Source organism: Acinonyx jubatus, chromosome A1 (genome assembly GCF_027475565.1).
Source record: "Acinonyx jubatus isolate Ajub_Pintada_27869175 chromosome A1, VMU_Ajub_asm_v1.0, whole genome shotgun sequence".
Classification (NCBI taxonomy): Eukaryota; Metazoa; Chordata; class Mammalia; order Carnivora; family Felidae; genus Acinonyx; species Acinonyx jubatus.
This window is the reverse complement of record NC_069380.1, coordinates 9,789,814-9,816,520: the sequence shown is the minus strand read 5'-3', so window position 1 is coordinate 9,816,520 and position 26,707 is coordinate 9,789,814. Positions and strand designations below refer to the sequence as shown.

Below are 26,707 nucleotides of genomic sequence, written 5' to 3'. Positions count from 1 at the left end.
GAGCCACCTCCGAGTTGAGACTGAAGGCCAGCTCCTTGGCCAGCTCCTCTCCGAAGCCTTTCCCCGTGACAGGCCCCTGGTCACAGGCACAGAGAAGCAGACAGGCCACTGCCTGAAACTGCTGTCCAAATACATTCTGCGTAAAGGAAAAACGCGTGTGTGAATAACGTCCATTCAGATTTGCATCCCGAGTAGCTCCCATCTCCTTCTCTGAGCTGCTCAGGTATTTTCAAACAGCTTTTTTATTCAAAAGTAAAGAATGGCGGGGGGTGGGGGGGGGATGGGGAGGAATTACACAGCTCCCCCATTCTTTTCTGTTCTTGTTCTGGTTGCTCAAGGAGAGCGGGCGTTACCAAAGGTCCTGGCACACCTCCAGAAGTCCCCCCAAGGGGGACGCAAGGGACAGTGAGCTGAAGGCTGTCACCATCGCGTCCCACCTGTTGCCTCCAAAGCCAGCCGATGAGTTTGCATGGCTGGTTTGCATGGTAGTCCCTTTGGACGAGTTCCCCAGGAAGTCGGTAACGCCGTGGCTACGTGACTGGCTCAGAGGCTTCTGGAGCACGGGGGAGCTGCGGCGATTGTACCTCTCCCCACTCCCGCCCCCCACTACCCCTAATTCCTTTCTTTAAACACTAGCCCTTATTAAGATGACCAAGGGTGCCCCCAACACCCCCCACCCAGGTGAGGTTCAATCGTCCCTGGGAGCTCTGCCTTCCTGGCACTCTGAAGGTCGACCCAGACAGACATGTAGCCTTGACGGTGGCCTTCACTCCAGTAGGAAGGCCCCCTTTGCCCAGGGCCCCACTCTGTTAGTTTGCAGTGTCAGGGTTTGAACTCACTTGGCAGTGTAGACGCGTTCAAAGGCAAGTGTTCCCGTCCTCTGGAAGCTCCGCCCATTCTGTGTCTTGCTTTCATGCTCCACCTTGTGGGCAAAGAACCCTGACAGAGGGAAAGGTTTGGATCTGGTTTACCATGGGCACGTTCATGAGCCTGTCGTCCCCTTATTTTACTAGAACGTTAAATGTTTCCTCGGTGTGCCCTCCAAACAGCCCCAAATGTCTTCTGTCAAACGTCATTTGCCAGAAATTCACTCAGCAGCTATCTCTACTAACCTCTGACTTGCCACGAGCCGGACACTTAGCTTGCATCCGAGAACAAAACACACAAAGGACGTTGGCCTGAGAAGCTCATGCTCTGGCGGGGGTGGAAGAGGAGGAGGCAGACCGTAAACCGCGAACAAAACACTTAGATGAAATTTATCCAGTGCGCCCAGCCGCGGATGGAGGGGAACGCAGAGCCTGGTGGGGGGCCACGTGCGGTGCCCACAGGGTGGACAGAGCGAGAAAGCACTAAGCGAGCCCAGGCCTGGAGAAGAGGATAGTTGAGAAGCGCCTGCCGGATTTGGTGGCGTGACTGTGACCTTGATGTGAGCCGCGGTAAGAAAATCAAAATTCATGCCCATCTCATGAGCCACAAGGAGTCACTGGCAGGGATAAGCTGAGCAAGTGGTGGAAGCAGGAAGCCACTCCGTCTTCTGCATGGGGAGCGTCCAGAGGGGTCAGGACCGGGACAGCGGAAGATAGGGAGCCCGCTAAGGTGGGGCGGTGGGCTGGGGGGGGGGGGTTGCCGAGAAGGCAGAATCCCAAGGGTCTGTCTATAGATTGGATGGAGCGGGGAGGGATGGAGGTCTCTCTCCCTTCCCCTCGTCTTTTACTCCTCTGCTCCTATTTCCAGAATATCAGGGGTCCCTGTGGGATCCCTTTTCATCAGCTTGATATTAGCCTCCTCAAAAAGCTGTGAAATGGATGCCTTATCAACCGTGTATAGGAATAAAAGCCTTCTCTGGTTTCCTTTTGGGCAAAAGCACAGCCGTACCCTAGCAACATGCCTGTCTGGGGGCATAGCAGCTACGGGCCCACTGGTAAGCAGGGGGCGTCCCCCTCCAGTAGACACCTGACGTCTATTCCCTCGATGGGCCTTGTGCCCACTCCGCGGAGTGGGCCATGCTGTCTCCCCTTTGTAGACAAGGCCCCAGTGACTCAGGGGGGTTGGGTGGCATTCTCAGAGCCACCCCACTGGGGAACAGTGAAGCTGGGGACTCAGATCCAAGGGGGCAGATGAGGATATTTTCTTCCTGTTGCTGTCACATTGCAGCTCACCGCAGGGGACCCACCAGCCACACAGGGTTTAAGTACACATCTGTCTGTTCTGAATGTCTCTTCTTAGCACAAAGGACAGCAGGTAGTCCTGCTCACTGGCTTTCCAGAACCTAAGGGTTCCGAACCTAAGGGTCCGGAACCTAGGAGGCCCTTGCCTCTGAACAGGTAGCAGAGATAGTATTAAGAAAGTCAGAGGTGATTTCTGCAACCAGCAGCACGACGTGGCTATAGTTCTCCGTGCCTGCCTGCCTTCTCTCTCTCCTTGCTCAGACAGACCCCTTCCTCGTTTGAAGGGCTTGCCCTCGACCTGTGACTTCCAGCCCATTCCTGCTGCCTCTCCGGGCCTTTGTCTCATCAGTGTTCTCCCCAATTCCTGAACCTTCCCTCTCTTTTTTCCTCCTTCTCTTGACCCTAGAAACATACTCGGATCTCTCCTACCCATTAAACAAAAAAGCAAGCCTGCCCCAGCCTACGAGGCTTTCCCTCTCCCTCCTTCTTAGCTACACTTGAACGAATTTGCCTTCCTTTGCCCACGCCTCGCCACCCATTCACACCCCACCCCCGTGTTATCTTCCACCATGTTACAGAAACCTCGAGCGCAGAGACCATTGATATGCTTATCTTGGCCAGCTGCTGACGGTGAGCCAAACCAGAGGGATAGCACCAGAGTCAGAGACACAGAGAGAAAAGGCTGCCGACCACTAAAGAGCACACACACCGCATGCCGGGCACCGCAGGCTACTTTCCCTAGGTTGTTCCATTGCAGGGTGGCTTTGTTTGTTTGTTTGTTTGTTTGTTTTTTGGGTAGGCTTCATGCCCAGTGCGGGGCTTTAGCTCACAGCCCTGAGATCAAGACCTGAGCTGAGATCAAAAGTTGGACGCTTGACCGACTGGGTCACCCGGGCGCCTCTCCGTGCGATATATTCAACAGACACGCACGGAAGTCATCGTAGCCCCACTTGTCAGTTGAGGAAGCTGGGAGTCAGAGAAGGCAAACAGCTTTCTCAGGATCACATAAAACGATCTTGAGGACTTAGTTAGGCACAAAGTTAATACGAGCCAGCAGTGCGATAACAAGTGTTCAAAAGAATAATGCACCTGTGATTATCTTAATCGGATTGATGTCTGGATCTCAGGAAGAGTGAGTTTCCCTGTACAGGAAGCGTCTGTCTGCATCTTAGAAAGCTCAGGGCAAGATGGGTGGAAGGGTGTAACCCAATGACAAGGGACTCTGGAAACCAAGTCACAAAGGAAATGATACATTGATGACAGGATGGCTGACTCTGTAAACCTAGAAGCAGCAAGCATAGTCCAAGCTTTTCCAGACAATAGAAACAGGACCAGTGGTTAGAAGTTACAGGGCAGTAGATTTCAGCACGCGTAAGAAAGAACTTCTTGAGTAGGGAGCTTTTGAATAAATGAATTTGAGGCAATAAACATAGCATAAGCGTCTACTTTTTGGAATTGGATTGAATCTCAGTCCAACCATTGTTCTAGCCTCTCCAAGCCCCACTTTGCTTATCTGTAAAATAGGATCGATCGATCGATCGATCGATAGATATAGATATAATTCACAGGCTGCAAGGATTCAGTGAAATAGTATTATGCCCAGCACAAAGCACCATGCTCGACACAAAGCAAACTCCCAATACACCTAACAACGGAAAGGGGGAGTCCAGTAGCCGTGAGCTCTCTATCACGGGAGGGTCCAGGCCGGAGCTGTTGAGAATGCTGCAAATAAGATTTCTGCTTTGGGGCGCCTCCTGAGTCCTGTTTCCACGGCCCATTTAACCCTACGTTGGGCCGTTAGGTCTTCCAATATGGTGCCCGCGAGATTCACTTCGAGTGTGTGTGGTGGGGGTGGGAGTACCAGGGTGGCACGGAAATGGAGGTGTTCCCTGCCAGCTCTCTAGCCCTCCTTGTCCTATGCTCACAACCCCCTGCGAGAGCAGGGCCACGATGTCTCCCTTCCTGGCTTCACGGTAAGAAGAGAGTTGAGAGAGAGAGGATGATGCCAGTTCCCACCACCTTTCCCCACAACCAGAAGGGCGGCCGGAACGGCTCTCCTGCTGGAGGACATCTCTTCTCTGCTGCCACTCAGGCTTCCATGCATGGGCTCAGTGGCCCTTCCCCTCGGCTCACCTTCTCCTCTCAAGCTAACTAGTTGGGCTGCTTATGGAAATCACTTTCTCCAAATTCATGCTTATTGCCTGCGTGTTTCTGCATGTCAACGCTGCTGGCACCTCGGCAGGAGGGGTCGGAGGCCCTCTGGATGCTATTTATAGGAAATGCATCTATCTGCATTCCCTGGGAAACCAGCCTTTGGTGGTTCTGGCCCCGCTTTCTTGGAACGACGTATTTGAAACTTGCTCTGTGCTTCCAGATCTGTGTTTTGCTGGATCGAGCTGGAAGAGGGTCACAGGTTCAAAGATCTTGATGACTCAACAACGTTTCAGAGTCGGAGGGGGAAGTTCTGGGCTCTGGGGGAAGGCTGGGCTCTGGCCTCTTTCTGGGAAATGAGGTTCTCACACAGTGAACAGAGAGCACAGACCCAAGACACCATCACGGACACATGCGGACCGGACCTCTCTGTCGTGGGGCAAAGACAACGTCTGTGGTGCCGGGCGACAACACGGAAATATTTTTTAAAACTAAGAGGAAGGGTTTGAAGTGGCATTTGGCGGGGCAGGGAGAGAAAGGCACCGTTTTTGCATATTTTCTGAACTCTCGGAGGAGGACCCATGGTTGCAACCTTGAGGTTAATTAGCATTGCAAAGGGTTCGGGACAAGCACTTGAACCTTTGCCTTCGCCTGAAAGCCCAGGTGTAAGCGAGCACAGATATTCTCTTCCGGGTCGTTTGGATTTGTCTTGTTCCCCGACATGGGCACATTTGACGGTCACAAGTAAAAGGCCTCACCCAGCGGTCTCCACATCACACGGCAGTCCGGGTCTCGGCCTCAGAGGGAAAGCATGGCTTTCATGTGGCTTCAAAAAGAGCCTGAAAAAGTCTCCGGGCCCCAAACGATGGCTCCACCCTGGTCCAGGTTTGCAGCTCCCCACCGGGCAGCCTTCATCCCGCATCAGCGGCTGGAGCTCTAGCAGCGAGGCCACTGTGTTGTGTCGCCATCTCTCTGAAATGGCCTGCCAAAAGTCAAGGCCCCCACGCTGCAGCTGTTAAGGCTCAGACATTTGGCCGCCTATCATCTCCCCTTCCACACCGTACCAAGGAAGAAGACTTAATCTCATCTGCCAAAAATAATTAGGAACTTCGTCGTCCCCCTCAAGTCGGATCAGGGCTTGCTTTGCACTCGGGGAAAAGCCCGGGACCCACTCGACAGGCCCGGACCGGGTTCTGCATCTCGGGAGCGATGAAGAGACTCTATTCTCACAACAGGAGACCCTGCGGCCTCCCCCAGCTCAGCTCTGAACCGAGAGGCAGCAGTTCGGGGTGACCTACAGCCTTCCAGCTAGCTTAGCCCCATCCACACTGGCCAGTGACAAGGCACTGGCTCCCGGGTCCACCGGTATTTGTCAGTTACCTTGCCATTTACAAGGGGGAGGGTGGGAGGGGAGACCCTACACAGAGCTGGAAAAGCACCGCCCACTCGCCCAACCAGACCGGTTTTTGAAGGCTTCCTACTGACCTTGCCTGGTCATCTCTTTTCGCTACCCTTTCTTTCCTGGGACACCCACCCCACAGCTATGTCCCCATAAAGCCAGGACTCTGACCATCACAAGGGCGGGGGGCGGGGGTGTCCCTGCACGTTGAATAAATGAATCCCTTGCTGATTCGCAAGGCCAAGGGAGGTCCTGACGCCTGCAGGAAATAGCAATGGCTCGAGGAATGGCAGACTAAACAACCCACCTGTTCCCTCTCGGAGCTGCCACTTTATCGTGTGGGTTTAGCATGAAAATGGTTGGGTCAAAAAGCAGCCAACTGTTGTTCCACAGAGGAACATACAGGGGAAAGCGGGTCTCTCTGGTGTGGGGAGGTCTCAGGGAGGCCTTACTCAGGGCTCAGAAGGCTAATCCTCAGCCTCTGTCCAGGTTCAAGTTGGGGGGAAATAACAGAGGATCCCAAATTGGTGAAACATTCAAATGTCCAAAGTGTGACAACAGTGTGTGAACACGCAATAATTACCATTAAGTGGTAACAGCCGCCCTTGGTAGTTACTTTCTTTTTTCCTCTATCTTAATAAACTGCAAAACACAAAGCCACTGGAAACGCTTAGAAAAAGAATCTGTGGCAGTCCTAACTCGGAACTTTAAAGAGACAATGCTACACGGTCTTGTCTTTTTCAGGTCCCGGTACCTTGCGTATTTCTTTCTTCCTTGCTCGGTTTTCTTAAGTGAGAGCGAGGTGGATGGAAATGCAAACCCCGCGCAAGAAAAAATGTTTCCTCTCTCTCTTTACATTAATAGTTAATATATAACGCGTATGAAAAATGCTTCAAAACTACACATCGCTAGGAAAAAAAAAAAAAGTATTACAAAGAATCTCTTTCTTCCAAAGAAAAAAGAAGCAATACAGAGATAAATGATAATAAGGTGATTTCTTCCTCCCACTATCCAAATTCAATTTTTTTTTTTTTTTTTTAGCCTACAGGTGACAGGTAACGTCAGTTTCACTGAAGTCAGCCCAGCTGCGCTTAACAAAAGCCCAGTGTCTTGAGACAACATGTATTTCACTTTCCCTTTCTAGGCTTCTTGCCTCCCACCCGGTCTCTGGCCACAGTAATTAATAGTTAAAATGCTGACTGCAGACACTTTAGTAAGGGTTTTTATAAAGCTTCTAGATCGCAGCCCCGGCTTTACAAACATGGTTAGTCACCAACATTGAAGTGCAAGAAATACCAGACAGAAGGAAACCCCCAAAGTCATGCATAAGTGCATATATCCTATACATTCAAAGCAAAAAGAAAACAAATACAAATAAGGGGGAAGTGGGCAAAAGTGTGCACAGACACAGAGAACGGTGTGAGCCTCTGACTTTCAAGCGATTGACAAACAAAATCGGTTTTGTCTCCCCCTCTGAGTGAGGGCGTTCCCTTACCGTTCTGGACCACGCTGATGAGGGTGACAATGGCCAACAGGACAATATTGCCCACGGTTTCCTGATCCATGTTTGCTTCGGGCTCCCCGGCAAGGACTGCTCCTGTCTGGTGACACCCTGTGCTGCTCAGAAAGAGGAAGTGAGGGCCCTGCCTTTCATCACTAGAATTTCCAAAGGTCCCAGCACAGTTACACAGTGACTTCTTCTTCTTCTTCTTCTTCTTCTTTTTTTAACTAGCCACCAAAGTGTCCTGGCTCAGTGTGACCAGCCAGGAGAAGCAGGGCTTGGAAGCCGAGCCGGAAGGGAAGACAAAATAAAACTTACGTTTTAGGGGCACCTGGGTGGCTCAGCTGGTTAAGCGTCTGACCCCTGATTCCAGCTCAGGTCATGATCTCTCGGTTCATGGGATGGGGCCCCACGTCGGGCTCTGTGCTGACAACATGGAACGCGCTTGGGTTCTCTCTCTCGCTCGCTCTCTAAAAATAAGTAAACTAAAAACAAAACTTGTGTTTTATTTAGAGAGCAGCAAAAAGATCTGTGTTTTGAATGCTGTCACTGCTTTCTTGAATTCCCAGGAAAAAACCCTGACTACATAACACATGGCAGGGTCCAGAGTAGCAGCCACAGAATAAGGCCTGGATGGGTGAATAAATGGATGAATGAGTAAGAGGGGGACAGCTGACATCTCTATTTCCACAAGGGGAAGAAAAAAAAGGCAACAAGAGAATTAAAACTAAACCAAAGAATTTAGATAAGGAACAGAAATGAGGTTACAGATGACCCTTAAGGAAAACTTTGAACAGAAGTATTATTAAACACCGTGGCTTGACCCCTCAGAGCTCATTGTTGAAACACCTTCCTGCAATGGCCTCAGTGTAATTAATGATAAGAGAGGAGAGAAGGTGTAAGAGTGAGCCCGCTGGGGCAGGTAGGTGGTGACCTGGCATTTTACGGGACAGCTTTCTCCGTGTAAATGGCAATCCCTCGGAAGCCACACAGAAAGTGCGAGATTCCTGCGATCTTCGGCCCAGACCCAACAACTCTTTAGCAGCGACAGAGTGGAGCTTTTATCAAAACCTCACTTTGAAAGAGAACGTTAGCCACTATACTCGGTGGCCGCAGGGAGCTGCGCCATAGTGTGGGAGAGGCCGGCTTGAGTGTCCTCCGTTCAACTGAGAAGAGACAGACGTCCGTGGAGGCGGCGTCCAGAGCTTGGACGCATGGAGGCCAGTAGCTAGGGCGATCCAGATATGGTCTTGACACTCTTGAGTACTCTCTGAGTACCTGGGGCACTCTGCCAGGTGTGATGTCACAAGACCGCTTAGGGGGCTCAGCACCAGCGAGATTTGTGTATTCACCTTAATGAGATCTGACTCGTATGGGAAGTTTGGTGAAGTTTCAGGAGCTGCTTAGGGCCGTGTAGATAAGGAGTCTGACCCTCATAAAGAGGTTGCCTTTCTAATGCTCATCATAACTTAGAGATAATGCATCAGAGGCGAAGGCCAGTCCCTTTTTAAAGTACTCCCGTTGCAAACAGTGGCAACTTAGCTCAAACTAGCATGGGCAAAAAGAAAAGGGGGGAAGTGATTGGCTCAAAAAATCCAAGGAACCAAGCAACCAAAAGTTGGAAAGAACAGAGATGTGGTTGGGCCTTGGAGGTCAGGCATTCTCACTCTCTCTCTCTCTCTCTCAAATAGAGTTCTCTCTGTCTTTCAGTCTCTCTTCCTCTCTCAACTTTCTCTTGGTTTGTCAGCTTTGTTCTCTCTGCAGATCGCTTTTCCCCACCCTCTAAAGGACTGACTTCTCTCATCTGAATTCTTAGAACGATCTCACGGGCTCTGGGTAGTCACATATCATTCCTTGGACAACCAGATGGCAAGAAAATGAACGAACTGGTGGTTTCACATCGTTCCCTAAAGAAAGATTGGGAGGGGTGGAGGCATGCCAGGTGTATGTAAACACTATCACACTGTGACTGTCCACTCCTTGTAATTCCAGATCGAAGCACCCACTTATCAAAGAAGTGTCTCTCTCATACAGCCTGATGTCTTTAAGGCTCAGCCTAGTCTCCTTCCTGCCTGGGCGTTTGTGTTTCTGGCGTGTAAGTGTGTGTCCGCAGGCACACAACAAACAGCATCAACAGAGTCCAACGATGTCTTTGAAAATCACCCCAGCCTGGGCTCCTGCCTTCCAAGAAGGGCAACCTCTCCTCTTGCTTCCCAAGCCTCCAGGGGCCCCGCAAGGTGGGAGTGGGGTGGGGTGGGGTGTGGAGATTGGGGGGGGAGGGGGTTGGCGGGGGGGAGGGGGTTGGCGGGGGGGGGGGGGGTGATGCCTAGCCATCTCCCCTTTAGAAGAGAAGGCCTTGGTAGGAGTTCAGGAGCTGCACCCCCCTCCCTCCCACGGGGGGCCAGCCACATCCGAGCTCCCCGGAGTCACCCTGGCAGCGTGAGCACGTGCCGATGGAGCGAGTTCACTTCACCCGGGAAGAGCGCTTTAAGAGTCAGCCGAGATGGCCGTTAAATTACAGGGCGCACATTAAGATTCCCGCTGCCGCCGCAGAGGAACACTTATCAGAGGTGAAGCCTCCGGAAATGCCATTCATCTCAATAGAGAGCTGCTGAGACAGAACAAAAAGACGAGGGGCGCCCGGGGAGCGGGGGAGGGGAGCGCACGGCCGGCTCTCCTTTCCCACTGCTAACGAGATGGTCCCCGGGTGGGCAGCCGGGCCTGGCGGGGCCCAGACCAGACCGGGCACAGGCCCCGAGGCCCTGATGGGCCTGTGCTTTTGCTTCTCAACACAGCGCCCTGTGCACAGGTTACTCCTCCCATTGCCCAAAGGGCTAGAACTGAAGTTCAGAGGGGTTAAACTCCATGCCTAAGGACCCACGTGTAGTAAAGGAGCAGGACCAGGATTCAAACCCGGGCTCGTCCAGCTTCAAAGGCTAGGTCCTCAACCGCTCTGAATGCTGCTTCGGGAACAGTTTTCAGAGTTTGGGACTCGCTGGTGCTTCTGCATCGGTGCTGGGCGGGCCCCTCAGAGGCTAAGGCATTAATCAATGGCCCAAGGCCCCTAAAGAGAGATTTATTTTTTATTTTTTTAATGTTCAGTTTATTTTATTTTAGAGACACAGAGGGTGTGAGCACAGAGGGGGAGGGGCAGAGACAGAGGGACACAGAATCTGAAGCAGGCTCCAGGCTCCGAGCCGTCAGCACAGAGCCTGACGCGGGGCTCGAACTCATGAACTGCAGGATCATGACCTGAGCTGAAGTCAGAGGCTTCGCCGGTGGAGCCACCCGGGCGCCCCAAGAAAGATTTTTTTAAAAGGAAGGAAAGGAAAACAAATACACGTCACAGGAAATAACATATTCCCCAGACACCCCACGGTTGTAAAGGTAGTTTAACTAGAACTATCCCACGGCTCCGAGCTGTGAGCCCAGCCCTCTGCTCCCAGATCCCTGCTCCCAGCACCCCCGTGATCATGCCTGTGCTGCACTTACAGCGTGTGACAGGTTAGTTAGACAAATGTGCTGGGAGTAGGGAAGGATAATTAGCACATTCATTAATTAGAGTACTGCTGGTAGTTTGACTGCGAAGGACAACCATTTGTCAACAGAGATCAGGACAGCTGGGGCCACGCAGCCACTCAGGGGGGCAGCAATTCAGAGAAGGCAGTGGCACTGACCAGCTGCTATAAAAAACATGGGAGCTGCTCATACACTTAGCGTCAACAGGCCTCCGTCACCATGGCAACATGGGGCCACTTCGTAGGCTGTCAAGCAACAACATTCACATATCCTTCATCTCACCTCCAGTGCATGTTGCCGTTCCATGATATCTCTTCCCTTCACTTTCCAGACAGGGTGGCCCTCTGTGTTCACCAGGATGAAGATTTCCCTGTACATAAGTGCTGGGAACGAGGCAGCAGGCACAGAATTCTCTCGGGCTGGGGCCATCAACTCTAGCTGGGACGTAGAGATATAGCCCAGGCCCACGGGCGCACACTGTGGAGGGGTACAAAGCAGTTCCTTTAATTTCAGGTATTCTAAAAACTATTCAGACCACATTGATCTGAAAGATAGGTGATATCAACAAAGACCAGGCCATGGTGCATTCTAGATATCACACATCAGTAGTCTCCAAGAGAACCAAATCAGCCTGATTAAAGTTGTCAAGTCTCCTTCCCCAGCTACTATCAGATGGTCTTTCTTTACATGAACAAACAGCCCATGGTCCTGACTTGAAATGAATTAAATAGAGATGAGCCTTCATGCCAATACATAGATGAGGAAACTGAGGGACAGTGAATTGGCCATAACCTCAGTCCTACTGACTAAATTGCACACACGCCCAGGGCATTGAGCTAGGTGCTTTACAAATGAAAATGACATTCACAGATACGATCTCCATGTCCTAGAGTCTCAAGCTATAAGCTGATAATACCAGCGCAAAGAAACGAATAGAAGCTGAAGTCCGCAGATACTCAATGCAGACTGTACGAAACCGAGGTAGCATCCAGGAAATGTCTTCCCTCCCGTATCACAAACACACAAAACACAGTGTGTGGCTAGGAGCTTGTGGAAAGATTAAGTCACCCATAAGAGCAGAAAACATCATACATGTGTCGTACAAAAACAGGTATCTCGTGTGGGTTCCTTTCCCCCAGCTATCAGCTTGTCTTACAGGCTCTCTATGGAAAGGAGGTCAGTAGTGGGCATGACCAGATGTGGACGCATTCAGTTCTAATAGAAATAAAAAATTGTGAGGCTCATATACGCCCAGTTAATTTTTGACAGAGTAATTCAATGAGGAAAGGAATGTCTTTCAAACAAAGGGTGCTAGAACAACTGGCCATTCATGGGGGGGGGGGGGGAATGAACCTTGACCCTACGCCCAAATCGCACACGTATAACTAGAAATGGGTCTTCAACCCAAACCTAAAAACGAAAACTGCAAAGCTTCTGGAAGAAAAAAATAAAAGGAAGTCTTTGTGACCGTATGGAGGGCAAAGTGGTTTTTCTTTCATTTTTTTTAATTTTTCTTTCATTTATTTTTCATTTTATTTCTTTCATTTCTTTCATTTGTTTTTCATTTTTTCATTTTTTTATTTTTTCTTTCATTTTTTCATTCTGTGTACAGTTGACATACAACATTACATGAGTTTCAGGTATACAACATGGTGATTCAACTTGTCTGTATGTTACTCTGTGCTCACCACAAGTGAAGCTGCCATCTGTCACCAGACAATGCTATTACAATGCCATGGGCTAGATTCCCTAGGCTGTAAAAAGTTGTTGTTTTTTAAAGACACAAAAAGTGTGAGCTGGATAAAGAAAAAAATCAAAATTTAAAACATTTGTGCCTCAAAAGACACCATTCAGAGAATAAGAGGGCAAGCCACAGACAGGGAGAAAATATTTGTAATACATAAACTTGATGAAGGATGTAGTCTCTCCAGAATATATAAAGAACTTATTCCCAGCCAGTGATAAGAAGATGAACAATCCCCGTTTAAAAAAAAAAAAAAAAATGGGTAAATGACTTGAACGGACATGTCACAAAAGAAGATCTACAAATGGCCGATAAGTGCGTGAAAAGATGCTCGGTGTCATTAGTCATCGGGAAACGCAAAGTAAAAGATCCCACCATAAACCTTCTGGAATGGTTAGCAAGGACGTGGAGCAAATGGGACTTTAATCTAACCCGTTTCTGGTCAGAGCGTAAAGTGGTAAATGTAAAAAAGGGGCAAAGTACAAATAAAAACACTTCGGGAAAAGTTTGGTAGTTTCTTAAAAAGCTAAATCCACATTCACTCTATGACCTGGCAGTCCATTCTCAGATATTTGTCCAAAAGGGATGAAAACACGTGTCTTGTCGCAGTCAGGGTTTCACCAGAGAAGCGGAGCTGCTAGAAGATTCTATACATGTTTACAAATTTATATTTATACATATAACCCCTACACGTATATGCATGTGTCATAGGGATCGAGCTTACACAACCGTCTATGTGAATGTATTTGTTTTCTAGGGTCGCTGTAAAGAAATTTAAGACAATAGAAATCTATCGGGACACAGTTCTGGAGAGTAGAAGAAATCCAAAATCAAGGTGTTGGCGGGGCCATCAGCTTCTGAAACCTATAAGGGGAAGGTCCCTCTCTGCCTCCCCCAGCTTCTGGTGGTCGCCAAGAGTCCTTGGTGTCCATTAGCTTGCAGCTGCAGCCCTTCAGTCTCTGTACCTGTCACTACCTAGTGCTCACCCCTTAGGTCTCTGTCTTCACATGGCCATCTTCTCATGAGGACAAAAGATCCTCAAAAGGATCAAAAGTCCACCCTACCCCAGTGTGACCTTTCTTAATTCATTATATTTGCAACGACCCCATTGCCAAGCAAGGTCACATTCTGAGGTACGGGAGGTTAGGACTTCAACAGGTCTCTTGGAGGACACAGTTCAACCCTTAACTGCGCAGCCTCTGTTCTCCATTTGGTGCTGAAGCCTCAAATCCAAAAGGGCAAGCCGACAGGCAAACAGGGGCAGGTAGAGAGGCACATGAAGCGGGGGAAGCAAGAACTGGACAGACGCGAAAATCTGTGAGGAAACCACGAGGACAGGCTGGAACCCATATCTTTCACACACCGACTTTAAGCCCAAACCTCAATGACTGCGGCTTTCCGCCGGAGAATCTGGTAGCCTCGTCACAGTCCAGTCAGAGAAGCTGAAGGAGTTCCTAGAACAAGCTGCAAGAACTGAGGGCCCAGCCAACTGCCCTAAGTCAACTGGTTGAGCCAGCAGATAGGCAAGAATGTGTGTGCCAGAGAGCCATGTGCCCTGCCTAACTGCTAAGCATAAAAAGATGGCTGCTGGTTCGCGTCGACCTTCCAACCTCATGTCAAATGCCTCCTGTAGTCCACACTAACCCAGAACTATGCAGGGAGATGAGAGGAGGGTGGGAGTCAATTTCTGCCAACCGCCTGTGCGTGTTGATATTTTGACCTCCTCCCACGAATCGTGAATGTTCTTAATGGCATCTAGAATAGTGAATCCTTTCCAGAAGATTTTCAATGGACTTTGCCCAGATCCATCAGAGAAATCACTATTTATGGCAGCTCTAGCCTTACAAGATGTATTTCTTAAGACTCCTAAGTCAAAGTTACTTCTCGATTCATGAGCTATAGAATGGATGTTGCATTAGCATGCCTGAAAACAGCATTAATCCAAATAAAAAAACATTAATCTCCTTGTACAACTCCTTCAGAGCTCTTGAGTGACAGGTGAATTGTCAATGAGCAGAATTGTTGGAAGGCATCTTTTTTTCTGACCAGAAGATCTCAACAGTAGCTTCAAATATTCAGTAAGCCATGTTGTAAACAGATGTGCTGTCCTCCAGGCTTCGCTGATCCACTTATAGAGCACAGACAGAGCAGATTTAGCACAGTTCTTAAGGGCCCCAGGATTTTTGGAATGGACAATGTGCACTGACTTCAGCTTCAAGTGATCAGCTGCACTGGCCCCTAACGAGAGAGTCAGCCTGTCCTTTGAAGCTTTGAAGGCAGCCATTGACTTCTCCTCTCCAGCTCTGAAAGTCCTCGGTGGCATCTTCTTCCAACAGAAGGCACTTTGGCCTACACTGAAAGTCTGTTCTGGAGTGTGCCACCTTCATGAATTATCTTCGGCAGATCTTCTGGAGAACTTGCTGTAGCTTCTACACGAGTGCTTACAGATTCACCTTGTACTTTCATGTTACGGAGACGGCCTCTTTCCTTAAACCTCACGAACCCACCTCTGCTGGTTTTAAACTTGAGTGGCTTCCTTACCTCTCTCTGCTTACAGAGAGCTAAGCCTTGCTCTGGATCAGGCTTTGGCTTCAGGGAACGCTGTGGCTGGTTTGGCCTTCTATCCAGACCGCTCAGACTTCCTCCACATCAGCAATAAGGCTGCTTCACTTTCTTATTTGTGTGGTCACTAGAGCCGCACTTTTAAGGGCCTTCAATAACTTTCTTTTTTCATTCGCAACTCGGCTGCCGGTGGGGCCCAAGAGACCTCGCTTTCAGCCTGTCTCGGCTTTCAACACACGTTTCTCACGAAGCTTCATCATTTCTAGCTTTTCATTTAAGGTGAGAGACATACGACTCTTCCTTCCATTTGAGCACTTAAAGGCCGCTGTCGGGTGACTCACTGGCCTTATTTCAATATCGTTGCGTCTCAGGGCACAGGGAGGCCTGAGGAGAGGGAGAGAGACAGGGACGGTTGGTTAGGGGAACAGTCAGAACACACACATCTATCCATTCGTTTCACCTTCTTATATCAGCGTGGTTCCCGGCACCCCAGAAACAATGACCATAATAACATCAAAGAACCCTAATCGCAGATCACTGTAAAAAATGGGATAATAATGAAGAAGTTTAAAATATCATGAGAGGAGCGCCTGGGCGGCTCAGTCAGTTGAACACCCGACTTCGGTTCAGGTCATGATCTCGCAGCTCTTGAGTTCGAGCCCTGTGTCGGGCTCTGCGCTGCCAGCTCAGAGCCTGGAGCCTGCTTCGGATTCTGTGTGCGCGCGCGCGCGCGCGCGCGCGCGTGTGTGTGTGTGTGTGTGTCTGCCCCTCCCCTGCTCACACTCTGTCTCTCTCTCTCTCAAAATAAACATTAAAATAATTTTTTCATCAAAATGAAATAATAAAATACGATGAGAACTACCAGAATGTGACACAGAGACATTAAGTGAGCAAAAATGGCACCCATAGCCTTGCTCTATGCACGGTTGACAAATCTTCGACCTGTACATCTACGTTAAAACCTGAAGGATGGGTAGGAATCAGCTTAGCAGAGACGAGAGGAAAGAGGAAATGATGTGTTCAAAGATCCTGAGCAGGAGACAGGTCACAAGGCAGCTGAGGAACTGAAACGCTCGGCATTTAGCTGGAAACTAGATTGAGGAGATGGGAGGGGAGGGGCCTGGGGAACCGCTTCACCGAGGGCCTCGCCAGTGCGGCCAGGAGTTTCAAGATGATCTTGGGAACAGAGAGAAGCCACTCCAGGACTTTAAGGGGAGTTGTCTCGAAACAGGATGGGCATTTGCCATCAGCTGAGCAGGGTGGAGATGGGGAGAGCAGCTGGGAGGCCGCGCCAGAGGTCTATGGAGAAAAGGGGATGAGTTAGACTGGGCGTGGTGGCAGTGACCTTGGGCAGAAGTTGGTGAGTTGGAGGACTGTTTCTTGAAGAGTAACTGCAAGGGTTAGCGAGGGATGAGGGATAAAAGGAAGAGGAGTCAAGGGTGATTCTCAGAGGTCTGACAACCTTCCAGATGAGTGTTGGTGTAATTCCCTGAGAAGTTTCTCTCGAGACTCTTTCCTTATCATTGCCCTTGCAGCCCTTTGCTGGGGGGAGCGTGTGGGCACACAGCCGAAGTTCCCGGTGCCACGTTGACTCGGGCTACCGTCGAGTGAATGCTTGATAAGCACCCTAACTCGCACACAGTCGCGTGGCAACACGACAGTGAGGTGGCAATATTAGACCTGCTGCGGACGTGTGTGTATTAAAAAGGAACGCCCGTCTTCCGTGGTCTCGGATAGCAAAGGACTAGAGGGAGGCATGTGCGGCCGGCAGAAGGGGGGGGCGGCATGTGGAGTAGACTCAGTGAAGGGTCCATGAACCCTGTGCCGTGACGGAGAATGGAATTACAAGCTTCATTTCCCCCCAAGTACATGGCCACAGGGGGTTCCCAGCTCGAGATGAGGGGTGGAGCATCCGCACAGAATTCCGATCCCTGCGACCACAGCGCCCGCAGAGAAGTGGAGGGACAAATTAGAAAAGCGGCTCTAATCCCAGGAGGGTGCCCTCGGGCGGCAGACGGGTCCTTGTCCTCCGCAGAGAGCAGGGAGAGGCGAGGAGAAGTCCTGTGGGGGTTGCTCGGCCTTATTTTATTGACGGAAATGATGCAACAGGCAAGGAAAGAGAATACTCAGATCAAATGACGGGGCATTTAAAGATTCAGAAGTTAAACTTCTTCCCCCAGCAAAATTAGCCTGACCACAGTACCAGAATATATATAGCATTAGAGTGTTTTTGTTCCTGTTTTCCTTTTGAATAAACCAGCCGAAAACATTATTGTTTGCGGTGCTAAATGGATTTCATAACCAATACAGGATGTGGCTAAATTCATATTACTGTGATAATTTTAATTGAATTTCCTGACTCTTACATGCTTAATTGTCAACTTTTAGCACTGCATTAAACATAAGTTTCCAATGTTATTAATATGAAATGCTCACATTCCCTTAAGACCGTGATTATATTTTGCTTATCATTCCTGCATGTTGTATTAAGTCTATTTAAAATATGTCCCGAGAGACCCTTATATGTTTACTGCATTAGAAGAAAAACAGATGTTCTCACATATCCTGATAGATATTGCAACTTACATTGTATATGAAGGTTGCTGAGAACCACTTAGAGGTTTTTTTTTTAGTCGGCCAGAGGGCTTAAGATTTAAGTAATCCACAGTATCCGATAGTGTGTGACACTATAAAATTCAAAACAAATGCCAGTCACATTTTCCAAACGCAAACACACATTTTAAAAGTATCCTTGGAAAGAGGGAAAAAGGAGCATTTGAACCACAGCCTCGTTGTCCTCAGGCTGTGTTTGAATTCCATGCACAAGTGAGCACTTGCCTCAAGTTTACCTGCAGAACTGCCCCAACTGTCCCTCCTCACTCACGTGGAACTTGTCCATGAACCCCACTTGTCCAGCGCACGCCGCGAAGTCCGACATAGCGAAGACAACCCTGAGCAGCTCAAACAGATTTAACGGAGACTATTCACTAAACAAAACAGCGTTTGATTCTCTAAACTGCCCTAAGAAGGCTGGTCATTTTATACAGGATCGTAACAAGCTTAGTCGTCTGAAGTCCATACTTCCGGCAAGAGAATAAAGAGCTAGAATAAGGAGACAGGTGAGTGACAATGTGGGAATATTTATCGAATGCAGCTAAATGCAAGCAATCTTACACACGTCACTTTATTTAGACTTTAAAACAACCCTACGAAGAGGTATTATTGTCCCCTTATCCAGAGAAGAACACTGAAACTGAGGGGTCACCCGGTAAACAGGAGGTGAAACCGAAGTCCCAGTCAAGGTTGCTTTGGCTTCGGAGAATCATAACAATAACGTAGTTGCTAACAGGTTGCGGCTGCCTTTTCCCCTGCACGGCGCCGCCGACAGAGAAACATCCAGGTTCCCGAGCGAGCCCGGATGCACGTGGAGATGTTCTGCACGCCCACTGCCTGAGAAGGCAGCACCACCTTCACCTTGGCCAGGGCACTGTGGCACAGCCGTATTCCTCAAAGCAGAGAACCTTCCTAATAGCAAAAGGTAACATAGATCAGGTGCGGTAAATACACCAGGCACGGTACCAGGTGGCTCGTACTCAACGTCTCCAAAGTCCCTATGATGATTGCCCTCATTTGCAAATGAGGAGAGTGAAGCTCAGAGAACCCCAGCAACTTGTCCGTGGTCACACAGCAAGTTAGAGCACGGTACTTAAGGCCATACTTGTCAGTCCCCAAAGCCAGTGAGACCTAGGTGTTTCATGGAGGCCCCGGGGGGCTTAGGCAACCGGTCATGGGCACACGTCGACCTGGAGAAGGAGCAAGGTGGCGAGCCCAAGGACCAGGACAGCCCTCCTATATCTTGCGACATGCCATAGCCAGTTGAGAAACGATCTGACCTCGGAAGGGCCCCCGCCCCCGCCAAGGGCTAATCTCTCACGACCTTGACAGACGCTCAAAAGGGGGAGCACGGCACAAGACTGCAGTGAGTAGCAAGACAGAAGCCAAGAATGGCGTAGTTCACTTAGTAAAATGAACACTTTGGCAAGCCCTGAGTTTCCCAACAGGAACCAGAGACCGTAAGCTAAGTGGAGACGTTCTGCCAAATGCCCAGGGCCCGTTGGCAGGCGGTCCTCTAAGAGGCCACAAGAAGTCCCCCAACGGAACCACCTGCCAATGTTTCCCACGTCTAGGGTCCTCCCCTCTGGCGCGGCCACAAGAGCCCGACAGCGGACTGCACACCACGTGCTGGTCCCCGGAGCACCCCTTGGGCTCCCGGGCAGCTGGCAGCCTGGCAGGGGTCCCCCCCCCCGACAAGCCCCCTGCCAGCCGCTGCCTCTCGGGCAGGAGCCAGGGGAGGAGGGAGAGCGGGGCAGAATGAGTGCAGCCTGCGGAAAGGGATCACTCACACACGACGATGACCAAGTGCTCACCCCCCTGGTTTCCACACCTGTGGATGTCTCCCTCTCCTTGCCCTCCCCCTCCCCCTGCACAGCAAAGGCCTTTCTGTGAGGAGGGAAGGAGCCCTTCCCTGCCCAGGTGTCTTTCTCAGGAGAGAGGAAAAGGGGTCCTCTGGCCTCTCCCTCCAGAGGAACGGAGACATAGTCTAAGCCCTTCATGAATCTCGGAACACGCGGCTCAGGTTTTTTCTGTTAAGGTTAGTACATCCATCACTTATCCTAATGCTTATTCAGCATCCCTTTAGAAAGAGCCAGGGCTGGGAGTTCCCTCGACAAAGTAGCTTTCAGGGACTTGCCATTATTTAGTGCAAGGCAAGTAAGAATCCCTTAGCTGTTGATTAGGAGTGTGACCGCATGATGCAGATTTATGGAACAAGACGGGAGAAGAAATTTGGTTCAGAAGTAGGTGAAGTTGGATGTACATCTCAGGACCTTCGCGCTTCTGGGAGCCGTCGGCTCTTAAAACCACTGCATGTGCCCGAGGACTCAGGTGGGTTTGTAGGGGGGCACGTAGAAGATGCCTCCAACACACACACACACACACACGCACACGCACACGCACACACGCACAATGAGCACCTCAGAGACAGCCAACATCTTCTATGTTCCCAAGGCTCCCCAGGGGGCCTAAAGATTTCCCAAATTCAGAGGTTTTCAGACTTTTCCCGTGCATTCCATGAGAGCTGCGGTTAAATGCCAGCATTTTTTGCTTCTGTTGACTTCCCGGAGTTGTGCGAGGCCCTATTTGCAGTGACAACAACTCTACAGAGCTCTAGCAAGATCATCCAGCTGTGTCGGAACGCCCCCTTTGCACGGGGGCGGGAGGGGAGAGAGGGGCAGAGGTGGGGGTGGGGAAATCAGGACCTGCAGAGCCCCCACAGTGGGAGCGGGTGCCTCTTCAGCCTCACCTCTGCCAGAGCTGTGGCACCTTCACTTCCCTAGTCCCATGTGCCGGGAAGCGATTTCTGTTCCTTTCCTGGGTGCCTCATGCCTCATCAGCCTCACCAGACAAAACACACTTCAGATGAGGATGGGGGTTGGTACAGTCTTCTGACTGTGGGGTCAGAGGCGGTGCAAGGAGAGGACCCGAAGTTGCAATGTTATCTCACTTACTCATTTCCTTGTACCCTGCAGAGAGGAAGGCTCATAGGTTCAGGTCCACAGAAGGACAAGTGTCCCACGTGGACACTTCCTCTTTTCAAACGTCTGTGTCACCCCCACTTAATCTGTCTCCTACTCTACCCTCGCAGCCCGGTGTCCTCGCCCCTTCTCCTCTTTAGAAAGCTAATCCTCCCCATCCACCATTTCCAGCCCTTCAACCCCCACCCCTTCCACCATCCCGCATCCCCAGAAAGTTCTCCTTCTTATGTCTTGGAAAGTCCAGCTTCTCAGGCTTTGCTCAGATGCACAACCTCTCTTCTGCTCAACTTTTGCCAATTTAGGATTGGAGAAAATGAAATGCAGCAAAGAAGATGTGTGGGCTCTTATACCCAGGCATGGCTGGAGGCAAGTTGGCTTAGGCGCATCCAGGACCGGGACCCAAAAATCCTGACAATGCTCCCTGCCTACAGTTCTGTGTCTTTGCGAGCCGGCTTCTTCCCCTCCGGCTGGAGTCGGGCTCTAATTCAAGGGCAATGGTGGTGGTGGGTGTTTCACTCCACTTCAGAGTCCCCAACAATGAGAGCGACGACAGACGATACCCGTTGTAATCTGGAGTAGCAACCCAGTCTGGCTTGACTTGAGGCAAATGTGTTCTTCCTGTTAGCATGGCTTTGTTCCTGGACCTTGCAGAATAAAAAATCCTGGCACCTTGGTCCCGGCCCACCTTACAAACTCCATGACATGTCTTAGCAGCTGTTACTGGTTGAATTGCATCCTCCCAAGTCCTAATGCCTGCAGCCTCAGAATGTGATCTTATTTGCAAAAAGGGTCACTGCAGATGTAGTTATTTAAGTTAGGATGAGATCATCCTGGGGTCAGGGGGGCCATTTTCCAACATGACTGGTGTCTTATAAGAAGACAGACACTCGGGGAGGGGGACGGGGGGGTGACAACAGAGGCACATGTGACAATGGAGGCACAGGTTGGAGTGATGGATCTACAAGCCAAGGTTTGCAGGCAATGCCAGGAGTTGAGAGAAAATCATGGAAAAGATTCTCTCCTGGAGCCTTCAGAGAGAGCATGGCCTGCCAACATGTCCGTTTGGGACTTCTAGCCTCCAGAATGAATTCCTGGTGTGTGAGGCCTCCCAGCTTATTGTACGTTGTTATGACAGCTCTAGGAAATGAATACCGCAGTAAATACGGGTTGTTCCAACTCGAGTCGACTCTTAACGGTCACTAGCTATCACGGCGACAGGAGATACTTGTGCCTCAGTTCACCCCACCAAATGGAAAACCGTTTGAGTCGAGGCCTGCTAGGCACTTGCCTGTCCCTAGAATCAATTTCTTCCAAGAACAAGGATAGGTTAATATTAAAGGCTAAACGAATTACTCAATGGCAGGCAGTATAGACGGACTTACGGAATCTCAAGGCAAGAAATGGTGCAATATCCATGCTGGGAACTTGAGCAGTGCCTGCTGTGGGACAAGGTAATACAGTCTGTCACTAAGTGCACGAAGAGCAGGTTCTGAACAGAAGTGCCTGTTGTTCTCCCCGACATCTCCAGGATCCAAACATTTGCCATCATGCTTTCTCTGCCTTTGAGTTTTTAAGACATAGATTCGGTTAAGATATTCACGAGGCGGTTACCTCTCAAAGATTCAAAACTTGCAAATGTAATTGGTGCAGCCACTCTGGAAAACAGTGTGGAGGTTCCTCAAAAAATTAAAAATAGACCTACCCTATGACCCAGCAATAGCACTGCTAGGAATTGACCCAAGGGATACAGGAGTGCTGACGCACAGGGGCACTTGTACCCCAATGTTTATAGCAGCACTCTCAACAATAGCCAAATTATGGAAAGAGCCTAAATGTCCATCAACTAACGAATGGATAAAGAAATTGTTGTTTATATGCACAATGGAATACTACGTGGCAATGAGAAAGAATGAAATCTGGCCCTTTGTAGCAACGTGGATGGAACTGGAGAGGGTTATGCTAAGTGAAATACAGATACCCTATGTGTTCACTCTTATGTGGATCCTGAGAAACTTAACAGAAACCCATGGGGGAGGGGAAGGAAACAAACAAAAAAAAAAGAGGTTAGAATGGGAGAGAGCCAAAGCATAAGAGACTCTTAAAAACTGAGAACAAACTGAGGGTTGATGGGGGGTGGGAGGGAGGGGAGGGTGGGTGATGGGTATTGAGGAGGGCACCTTTTGGGATGAGCACTGGGTGTTGAATGGAAACCAATTTGACAATAAATTTCATATATTGGAAAAAAAAAACTTGCAAATGTAATTAATGACCTGAATAAGACAGTGCTGCTTCTATTGTAAATAGGGGCAGCCTTGTGGAAGGAAGGTTGAAAAACTCCGTTCATGAATCTTATGCCCTCCTGTGTACCCCTTACCGGGTTGAGAAGCCATGAAATAAACTTATATATATAATAACTTATATATATAATATTATATATATATAAGTAAACATATATATACAATAACTTATATATATTATATATACACACACACATATATATATACACATATACATATGTATATATATATTCTGGATGTTTCTTTGTCCTCACTCTGTTTTTAAAAGTTTTCCATGTTTACTTATTTTTGAGAAAAAGAGAGAGACAGAGCACAAGCAGGGGAGGGGCAGAGAGAGAGGGAGACACGGAATCCTAAGCAGGCTCCAGGTTCTGAGCTGTCAGCACAGAACTCGATGCGGGGCTCAAACAGGCCATGAGATCATGACCTGAGCTGAAGTCAGCCGCTTAACTGACTTAGCCACCCAGGCACCCCCGTCCTCACTCTTTATTTTTCCCCCAAGATGTTTTGTAGCACTCTCCTGGTTTGTGAGATTGACCTACATCCAGCTGCAAGGGTGGGTTCTGATTTGTCCAAAGTGATAGGTGCGATCACTCCCCTTCTGCCGCAGTGGTGGGTACACTAATGTGGTCCTCGCACAGCATGAAAATATTCCTCTCCCTAGTCTCCATTGCCACGAGGGGGTGGCCATGTGATCGGTTCTGAGATGCGAACAGAGTCCTGATTGGGGCCTCCGGAAGGTTTTCATGATGGTTTGGTTATTTGGGTTTGGGATTTTTTTTTTTCTTCGATTATAAAGGGGCAGACTCAGCAGGGTGCTGAGTCTTAACCTGTCTGTCCTCTTCTTCCTGCCAGAGGCCAGAATGGGACGCCATTGACGAAGCAGCCATCTTGCTTCCAGAAAAACAAAATCCGCTCACTGACGATGGTGGAGCAGAGAGCCAGAAGGAACCTGGCTCTTTGCAGACAACTCCCTTGAGCAGCTTTACCAGCCTGGGTCCACCTACCTCTGGAAACAAACTAAAAACCCCATCTGAATCAAGAAGGTGGAAACTGGCATAAATGAGAGTAGACAAGTAGATCAATAGAACAGAACAGAGAGCCCAGAAATGGATCCATGCTGGCCATACAATTAAAACCTGATCTACTGAAGTTCATCAAAATTTAAAGTTTCCACTCGTCAAAGACATTAAGAATATGAGAAGGCAAACCACAAGCTGAGAGGAAATATTCACAACACATTTATCGGGCAAAGAGCTTGTATCCACAATATACACACTGCTGTAAATTAAAAAGAAAAGAAAACAAAGGGAAATGCAACCCAGGGTTTTTAAAGAACGAGCTGAAGACTTCAAAGGGCATGTCACACAGAAAGCTGCAGAAATGACCAAAGAGCGCATGGAAAGGCGTTCAACATCACCGGTTATCAGTGAAATGTAGTCACAACCACGTGATATTTCACATCCGCCAGGATGGCCAAAATGTTTAAAACTGGCAACACTTCTGTCCGCGAGCATGCGGGGCAAAGGAACGCTCACACGTTGCCGTTCAAATGATCGTGGGCATTTGGAAAAAACGATGGGCAGTTTCTCGAAATATTAAATACGCACCTATTTATTACCCAACCATTTTCCTTCTGGTTATTTGCCCCAGAAAAGTGAAAACTTAAAAGACATATACAAGAATGTTTTTAAATGCTTTACTCACGACAGGCAAGAACTGAAAATGGCCCGAATGTGTATCAACCAAAGAATGGGTACAAAAAGTGTGGCATATTTATGCACTAGAATACTACTTAGCAGTGAAAAGGAAAGGACTACTGAAACTTTCAACCACGTGGATGAATACTATGAATATTACATTGAATCGAAGAAGTCAGACACAAAGGGATACATTTGGTATTGTTCTATTTATATGAAGTTCTAGAAGCAGGCACAACTAAGCTATGGTAAGAAAAATCACAACAGTGGCTGCCTAGGGGAAGGGGTCAGGGTTCACAAGAAAGGGACATAGGATCATTTCCTAGGGTGATAAACATGTTTTATATACCAATGGGGTGGTTTCATAAACTATATAGTACCTTTGCCAAAACTCACTGAACAGTAAACTTAAAATATGTGGATTTACATCACGTAAATATCTCAAAAACAAAACTAAACTAAACTAAGCAAAAAACCTTATTTGGTTAAGTCCCTGCCGTCGTGTTTCTTTTAATGTGGCTAATGCCATCCATCCTGATTCAGGAAGGAAAAACTGGAGCAAAAAATATAAAGATAATAACAGGAAAATGAAGAATCAACAGCAGGCAGTGTGGTACACAGCATACCTCCATCCACAAGTCCTTAAATCATGTAAAAGCGTGTAAAATTAATTGCATTCATCATATAGTTTAATGGAGTTTCTTGTGTAGGTGGGTAAGCTTTGTGTACCAGTCATGTTGCATGGAAATAGGACACATATAGTTATTCCTGAGGGGAAGCTCAGGCCCAGGGGAAGGTGGGCTACCAGATGTTCCTGACATCCTGGGACCAGCTTTAAAAACACAGCTGCAGGGGCGCCTGGGTGGCTCAGTTGGCTAAGCCTCCGACTTTGGCTCAGGTCACGATCTCACGGCTCTCGAGTTCAAGTCCTGCATCAACTCTGTGCCGACAGCTCAGAACCTGGAGTCTGCTTCGGAGTCTCTGTCTCCCTCTCTCTCTGTCCCTCCCCTGCTTGCTCTCTCTCTCTCTCTCTCTCTCTCTTTCTCTCTCAAAAGTAAATAACCATTAAAAAAAAAAAATAACTCACTGCTGGAAAACTGGGTGTGTGAACCAGACGTACCCAAATCTTTGAAGTTCCAAGAAACCCAGACTAGAATAGGAGTCAGGTTTGCCAAGGGAGGAGAGGGGACGTATCCTTGGTGCTTGGACCCCTTCTGAGGTCCCGCTGGTGGTTCTGTCCCCATCCTGCACCCTGGTATCCAACCCAGCCACATATGTGGTGATTTGGTATTAGCTCAAAGCATTTTTCAAGGCAGCAGAGGACCTTCCGTGGAAGATCTCCTGCCTTGCCCATTTATCACTACCCAACAGACATAGCCTTGTCCCCTGGCTCCAGGGCAAGCATCCTCCCCAAATCCTCCCCTATCCCCCCGCTGAGGCTCCAGAAAGAAAATCCTGCAGTTGCCATCTGCAGCACATCATCCAGAGTAGATTCATGTGGGGCCTTCACATCATTAGCAACGGACCCTTGCGTTCTGATCCCAACACATTCTCAACGTCCACGCAGTTCTCATGGAAAAACACTAACAACACCTTTGTATTACTCATCCCTACCGCTCGTCTCGGGCACACGCCAGGTAAATGCTTTGCCGATGGTGGGGGGGGGGGGGGGTGATGGTGATGCTGCAAAGATTATATTCCCCCCAAGGGTGGCTCTTTTTCTTCAAACCCCCCCCCCCCAGTTCTGAGGACCGCACCCGTTCGGAGTGACACGTGATATTGTTTTGCTGAACCCCCAACCCTCAAACCAAGAAAGTGGCCCTGCCTGTCCCCCGCAGCTTTGCTGGCATTCCTGCTTTGAGCTGCTGCTACACCTTTGTTGAGACACGGCACAGAGATGTCACCTGGTCTCCACGGGACACCAGCGCTTTGTTCCGTACTAAAACCATCCTTTCGTCTTTTCCATCGGTCTGCAACCACTTTTAAAACACCACTGGAGGGGGCATCCGGGTGGCTCGGTTGGTTAAGCGTCTGACTCTTGACTTCAGCTCAGGTCAGGAGCTCATGCGTTT

At 49.1% G+C, this 26,707-nt stretch overlaps 1 protein-coding gene and 1 long non-coding RNA gene across 6 annotated transcripts in view; both read right to left on the bottom strand.

Annotated features, from left to right (window-relative positions):
* The window catches only part of ALOX5AP (arachidonate 5-lipoxygenase activating protein), a 30,106-nt gene extending 22,692 nt beyond the window's left edge, over positions 1-7,414 (bottom strand). Inside the window, exons 1-2 of one of the 5 annotated variants that reach the window (XR_003421996.2) lie at positions 7,214-7,413; positions 840-939 (exon numbers count right to left, since the gene is read on the bottom strand). Coding sequence is in view for 4 of the 5 variants with exons in the window: in XM_015083762.3 (XP_014939248.1) it covers positions 840-939; positions 7,214-7,283 (170 nt within the window). In the remaining variant the exon portion in view is untranslated. Of the gene's footprint in view, positions 1-839; positions 940-7,213 lie in introns of all 5 variants that reach the window. The other 4 variants (XM_015083762.3, XM_015083763.3, XM_053213620.1 and 1 more) reach the window with 4 other exon arrangements.
* A 6,275-nt stretch (positions 7,415-13,689) lies between these two features.
* Positions 13,690-26,707, bottom strand: part of LOC106985563 (uncharacterized) — a 30,267-nt gene continuing 17,249 nt past the window's right edge. Inside the window, exon 3 of the long non-coding RNA XR_008294729.1 lies at positions 13,690-15,428. This is a non-coding gene — a long non-coding RNA (uncharacterized LOC106985563). The remainder of the gene's footprint in view (positions 15,429-26,707) is intronic.